Source organism: Solanum verrucosum, unplaced genomic scaffold, assembly GCF_900185275.1.
Source record: "Solanum verrucosum unplaced genomic scaffold, falcon-dt-bn FXZP01000199.1, whole genome shotgun sequence".
NCBI lineage: Eukaryota > Viridiplantae > Streptophyta > Magnoliopsida > Solanales > Solanaceae > Solanum > Solanum verrucosum.
In genome coordinates, this window is record NW_026020049.1 from 2664559 (window position 1) to 2671873 (window position 7315).

At 32.6% G+C, this 7315-nt stretch overlaps 1 protein-coding gene across 1 annotated transcript; it reads left to right on the top strand.

Annotated features, from left to right (window-relative positions):
• The first annotated feature begins 1510 nt into the window (after positions 1 to 1510).
• On the top strand, positions 1511 to 5267 carry LOC125823071 (uncharacterized). The gene is made up of 3 exons (XM_049502486.1): positions 1511 to 2354; positions 3452 to 3724; positions 4698 to 5267. Exons 1-3 carry the CDS (start codon positions 1785 to 1787, stop codon positions 4965 to 4967), a joined length of 1113 nt encoding a protein of 370 aa, XP_049358443.1. The 5' UTR covers positions 1511 to 1784; the 3' UTR covers positions 4968 to 5267.
• Positions 5268 to 7315: the final 2048 nt, after the last annotated feature.

Here is a 7315-nt window from a genome sequence, read left to right on the forward strand (position 1 = left end):
TACTACTAATTATATTAAATTTTTTAAATATATTATATATATATATATATATATATGTATAACTAAAAATTAAAATAGTAAATTATTATATTCTTAATGGGTTATCGGTTAACCCAATATTAAAAACCAATAACAAACCGATAACCCAACAATTTTTTTTTGTAAAACCATTAAATAACCGTTATCCCAATAACCCAATAACAATAAACTAATAACACTTTTTTCGATTCAATTTATCGGTCGGTTCGGTTTTTGCACACCCCTACCTAAAGGTAGACACCAAAGGTATTTAAGGGCTAATAGGTGAACGGAGAGTAATTTTGTACCATTTCCAATAATTCAAGGGTATTTTAGGCCCTTTTTCATTCTTTTTAACACCCAATTTAGTACATATTCTATATTTCATACTACATTTTTTTAAGCAACTTTATGGACCATTGGTCCGATTTATTGATTTTCTCAAAGAAGCTAGATAAAGACTAATAACAAAAGCCTTAGGCCAAATCCTAAAAAATATTTCATACTATATTTATTTATATTATAAAATATATTAAAAGCATACACCTTTTCACGTTGAAAGATTGTAACTTTTTCTGATGAGTTGTGACTTTTTTGAAGGATTGTGTTTATTCCATATCGGTCAATAAAAAATGTTTAAAAAGTTTACATAGCCAAAAACACAAAAGTAATTCAATACAAATTAAATTCGTAAAAGATAAAACTTTAAAGAATATTGAATAAACGTAAATTGTCGGACAAAGTGATGACATAAGGAAAAAATCCACAAAAAGAAGTAGCTACGAATAAAAAAATTGTCATGGTTGTGATTAGTTATTTAAGAATTGAGCAGTTGAAATGGTTTTTCTTTTAACATGTTGAATGGAGGAAAAAACTATAAAAAAATTATAGTTTTGTTTCTTTTTTTTTTTGGGTGAAGATCCAAAGTAGACTTCCGAAAAATTGACGAACTTCTACAGAAATTAGGGATGAAATTTGTCACGAAGAAGAAGATACAACAACGGATATGATTTGCATAGTTTTTATAGGTAGTTCCTAAAGAGGCGCTATCGAAGGGTTATAACAGTCTAAAGGGACACAATAGTTGAAGAAATGAGTTTAAAGGAATAAAATATTAAAATAGGGAGAAGAAAATCTAAAAGTACGGAGAAAAACATAAAAGTAAATTCCTGAATTCTAAGGGTGTCTCGTAGACATGCCTATGATTTCTCTTATAAGATAAGATAAATATTAAATTGAAATATTAAGATTTAAAACACATAAATAATTAAACACTGATCAACAAATATTATTCTCTCCAGTAAAAATAATTTTTTTTGCAGGATTTCAACTTGAAATTATATTCTTTTATCGAAAAATATATCTTTCGAAATTCAACTTCAAAAAATAAAAATAAAAATAAAAAATGTCCATGATCGAACAATCACTTATAATTTTATTTCTTTAAGGACTGAAGTGAAATTTATCCAATCACAGGAGGAAGAAACGTCAAACCTTCATTCTCAAGGGTGCGATTAGAACCAACAAAAAGTTCCCTGGTGAAGACAACACAGCTGACCGGGAAGATTTTGCAGAAACGCCTGTAGAGAAGAGCCAAACAATCTTTAAAGGCTCTTCAAGAACAAGCAACTTTCATATTCAGTTACTGAAGAATTATCTTCTTGTTGTTGTGATCAGATCAACTCCTTTTTCTCTGTGTGTGTTTGTGTTCTTGAGTTTGTGCTTTACGTGAATCTAAATCTTTCCCAGTTGTATCATCACTGGAAATGTCGAAATCATCATCTTCAAAGTTTGTTTTGAGTAACTTTTATCACTACATTTTATCAAAACCCCATCAATTTTCAAGCCCAAATGCTACTTCTAGTGGTATATCTCATTTCCTTTCTAATCATTCCAAGATTATCGAAAAGCCTGCTGTTAATCAATGGGTTTTGAATTCCCAGAGAACCCATTTTTCATCTTCCCCATTTCCGCGGGTTTTGCAAAACCCTAGTAAGAAGTTAGACCCAGATGGTAGTTTCTTGTGGAATAGGAAATTACTAGGGTTTAGGTATTTCTCGTTGAAGAGCTCCGGATTGGGTTTGGGGAAAAATGTGTTGAAGAATCCGGTTGAAGCTGCCAAGAAAACGGCTTTGCGATACAAGGGTGCGGTGGGTTTGCAAATGGAGGCATTTTGGAAGAGGAATTCGATGGTGTTATTTGGTGCAGCAGGTATTATGGTGTGCATTTTGCTTTGGAGGATTCTATTTGGAATTGCTACTACTTTTATTGGATTGTCTGAAGGCATGGCCAAGTATGGCTTCCTTGCTCTTTCCTCCGCCATTGTCGCATTTGCTGTGAGTTCTTCTCAAGTTTCTGTTTGTAGTTGATTGAGTTGAACTCGGTACTTTTATGTTGATGCATAAGATATATGAGCATATCTTTCTGGAAATTACATCATTGTTTGAGTTGTATTTGCTGAGCTTTTGCATATGCTAATTGCATCCTTACTGTGACTTAGCTGGTATTAATATCATAATGTGCCTTAAGAAGAACTGTTAATTTGAGATTTGGAACCATTAGTTGTGATACTGCTATATGGTGGGCTATCTGTAAAGAGAGGAACTCGAGATGTTTTGAGAGCATAGTGAACAATGTGCAGAAAGTTAAACTTAACTGCATTCTCTTTTTAGTTTTTTGGTGTAATCAGTTTTACTCAAATGACACTATCTCTATTATTGATGTTCTAGATTCAATTTAACCATAGAGAAGTGAAGTGAGGAGTACTCTTGTATATAATGTTTCAATACAACCCATGTATTGTCTTGTGATATAATACAAAATTACCCAGTTAAAAAAAAAAATCAGTAGTTATGATACAGAAACTATTAGGACTAGTTGCTGATCATCCCAATAATTAAACCACAAATATTTCTACACCAAGAGTCTTAGTTAACAACTTAATGAACAAGTACCGGAGCTAATCTTACTTGTATTTTGCTTTGCATCCTCTTGATGCTTATCAGTAAAATGCTTACTTTATAAAATATTAAGAAAATCACAAATATGTACCTTTTTGTTAGGTAATAGTAATAGAATTTAAGTGCTGATAGGAATTTGTCAACCTCACAAATCAAAGGCTTCTCATATAATTGGTTTTTTGAGAATCTGATATTTGGACTATGAACTTCAAAGTTGCGAAATGGTTAATCCAAGTTAACATTCAAACTTTTGCACATTATATGGAGCTCAAACTCCTTCATGCCTGGGGATTGGGACTATATATAATTTTGGAACTCTTTAAGGAATTTTTTAGTGTTTTGAACAGTGGGTGGTCTATGATTAAAGTTTCCCAGTTTTCTGTCTTCTTTCTATGTTTTGAACTCTTGCTGATCGAGCATGCTCTGTACTTCTTACAATCATAGCTGAGAAACCTTTTGCTTTGTTATATTAGGGCTTGTATCTTCGCTCAAGATTTACCATCAATCCTGATAAGGTGTACAGAATGGCAATGAGAAGACTTAATACAGAGGCTGGAATTCTTGAGGTTATGGGTGCTCCACTCTCGGGAACAGACTTGAGAGCATATGTGATGTCAGGAGGTGGTATTACCCTTAAGAACTTCAAGCCACGGTTTAGGGGCAAAAGATGTTTTCTGATTTTCCCAATACGAGGTTCTGAGAGGAAAGGTTTAGTAAGTGTTGAAGTCAAGAATAAGCAAGGCCAGGTTTGATTTCAAATCAGCTGCTTCTTTTGTTCTATATGATGAAGCTAAACTGTGTGCCGTTGCAATTTCCTCATCCTATCTGAACATTGTCACGTGTCATGAGGTTCAAAACTGCATCTTCTAGTAACTTCCTTTTTACCTACTAATCTTGCCTAAGTAGAAAATATAAAGCTTTAAAAAGGATAGTTTTTATAGCATCGTGAACTAAAGAAGTCTAGAAATAAGCAATAAATACATTACAAGATCAAAGTTGATAAACATTCATGTGATAGGGAGAGGGAGCAAATTTGGTGCAAGTGCACATCGCGGCAAGATGAAAATCTTGTGCAATATGTAATCTGCTAAATCAGACCATCCTATTTTAAAAAGCTTAACTTGGTATCTGAGTTGAGTTTGTTTCTAACTTAAGTAGTAGCTAAAAAGTTTAAACTGGCATGACAAGTTTGTAGTGGCTTGAATTCGGCCTATGAGATGTTGAGCCTGCAAGCATATCGAGCATTATGTCAATAGAATATAGGATGTCAAGTTTTTGATCTAGTATTATCGAGCATTATGTTTCCATCTATCCAGCAAATAAAAAAAAAGGACCGAAAAAAGAAGGTATCACGATGTCCTATTGCCGGAAAGATGGTAACATAATGAAGTTTAATATTCATGTCGTGAGCTTAAGTTTGGCTTAATTGGTTTTGTAATCAATTTGAGCTGGATTGTTTAGAGTCCTACCCACCTTTCTCACTCTGGACTAACAGAGACCATAATATAGTTCGTCAAATGATCATCTAGAGTTTAGTGCTTCTAACTCTAAACGACTGACATATACTTTTTTTCACAAGAGATTTTGCAGAAGTTGAAGCTTCCAGATTTGGTTGCTACACTATCAGATAAATAAATAAACTATGCAGAATAATCTAACTGGTTTCTTGTTCATTCTAGCAATGCTTATGCTAACATTATTTTGCTTCTCGGCCTGCAGTATGATATGAAATTATTGGCAGTAGATATACCAATGGCCTCAGGACCTGACCAACGCCTATTCCTGATTGGTGATGAAGAAGAGTACAGGATTGGTGGTGGTCTTATTGCTGAGCTAAGAGATCCTGTTGTTAAAGCAATGGCAGCAACTAAGGAGTTTGAAGATCGGGATGATTTGGAGGATGAAGAGGATGCTGAAAGAGAACTCCAAGAAGCGGAGAGAAAGCACCAGGAAGAAATTGAAAAGCTTGAAAAGGGTGATTCGAGATGATTAAGCTGAATTTTTTTCTTGTATCCTTGGTTTTACATTTGCGTTTTTTACAAAGGCATTGCACTAGACTAGATAGAGCAAAAGACCAACAATGCTCTAACTGTTGAGTGAATTAACAGAACTATATGGCAGGAAAAATAGATCATACACTTCGAATTTTCTGTAATGGTTCGTTGTTGGTCAATAAGTATGTTGTTGGAAGAGTATCAAATCCTTAATGTAATGGTACATGCTTTATTTTCATCATTTAGCCTTGAGGGCCTCCTGCTGGTTGAAATAAATTACTACTACTTTGCTTGACATCTTTGATCTTTTTAAGACTCAGTGGTATTCTCAGATACTTTCAAGAAGTTGTTCTAAAATTATGTGCCAGAAATTGGCTTATGGCCTTCTTTTTTCCAGAAATTCCACTATTGAAACATCTCCCTGTCTTTACAACTCTCTTATCTCTAATGGAACTATGGAAAACAAGTTACACTAGCGAAGATTTTTGTATTAAAATCATAAGGGATATATACTGCACAAGCAAACGGTTTAAGTTGCTATTTGCATAGTCCAATGATTTTTTATATTTAGAATAGCCAACAAATGTTTACATGGAATTTCATGAAGCCAAATCTATTTTAAGTGGAGAAGGGTAGAGGGGCGGGCCCATTTTCCACCGAGTTTAGAAGGCTGTGATTGGTTCAAAGGGCGGGTCACAGACGGATTTCTTGGTTATCAAACAAAAAATAAAAAAAAATAACATTGTATATATACTTTCATACATTACTATACATTGTTTATATAGTTTTCTACATTGGATATACACTATACATAATATATAAATGAAATGAACAAAATAGGCAATGCTCTATATGCAATTTTACATTATAAAATGAACATTACAGGCCATGCTTAAAACGCCCCTCATGTGTACGTGCGTGCATAACACGTTTATGTGTATGGTATGACTTACGAGAATTGTGTATTTAAGTTTAGTTAATCATATAACTGAATATTTTTAAGACTATCAATAATTCAACACGAAACTAATAATTTGCGCCATTAATTTATGACTTGCTGCATAGAAAATGTTCGTGACAAATCTGAAAAGTAAAGTTGCTATGATAGAACTTATTTTGAGGAGTCTTTTCGGCTTTTCCTCCGGCCTAATAAAAGTGGGTAAGGGCGACAATTGGTTGGTTGGTTTGGTTTAAATTTAGGTGCGTCATGATGGTTAAGACAACAATCTGATCAAGACCCAATCCAGTCCAAATTTGCTTGGGTCAAAAAGGGTTAGATCATGGGTTATACAACGGGTCAAGACCCAATCCAATCCAATTTTTATTAAACTTAATTATTTTATTCGTTCTTTTAAACTATTTTAGTATCTAATAAAATTGTTTTTTTCGACTATATATAACATATCAAATTGAAAAAAAATTAAAAATATTTTGACAAAATATCTTATGAGTCAATTCAGATTACATAACGGTAAGAAATAAGAAGTTGAGTCAAAGTAGACAGACAGCCGATGAGTTGGTCGCTGTAATTATCCTAAATTATAATATGGAGCCTGCCATGTGAAGTTTTGACACATAAAAATAAGTAGTAATTTGAATTTTTCATGCATAAAGTTCATCATTGTGCCATGTTTGGTTTGCAGTTAAATTAAGAGCAAGCATCATCGTTATCATTACATGAAATAGGGACAAAAGTTTCGACAATGAATCACTTCTCCACCTAAACTACTCAACAAAAAAATGGACTCCATTGAATTCAAATTGAACTTTGGGCTAACTTAAATCCTCTATAGACGACTAGTTGTTTTACGATGGAATTATTTAATTAGTCAACTTTAATTTTTACATTAGTCATATTCCATCCGTTTCTTTTTACTTGTCAAATTTTAACTTGACACCTATTAACCACTATTAATGATAGGATCTTAAACATATTTACTCACTACATTTTTTTCAAAAAAATAAATATAATAAGTTAAATTATTTTTCAAGCAACCAAGTATAACTCAAGTCCTCTTTACACCTTTATTTATTCTCGATCTCCTTTTGACAGCTTTAAACAAAAAAAAAATTGTACCAACCTAGGAGAGGATGGAATTGGCATTTTACCAATCATTATAAATGAGATGTATTATTTTTAAATAGAAATTAGGACCTTTTACAATTTTTATAAGATTCTTGAAAAATCAAGAATTGTTCCGCCGTTTCATATTATTTGTCTATATTATTTAAAAAAAATTACGCTAAATCATTTGTCAAGTTTGTTAAACCAAAATATAATAAATTATTTTTTTATCATTCTGTCTTTAAAACAATTCTTTTTGAAAGCGTAAATAACATTGA

Coding starts and splice junctions, on each gene's coding strand:
- LOC125823071 (XM_049502486.1), top strand. CDS start 1,785: ATGTCGAAATCATCATCTTCAAAGTTTGTTTTGAGTAACTTTTATCAC. Junction 2,355..3,451: donor CCGCCATTGTCGCATTTGCT/GTGAGTTCTTCT, acceptor TTGTTATATTAG/GGCTTGTATCTTCGCTCAAG. Junction 3,725..4,697: donor TCAAGAATAAGCAAGGCCAG/GTTTGATTTCAA, acceptor CTCGGCCTGCAG/TATGATATGAAATTATTGGC.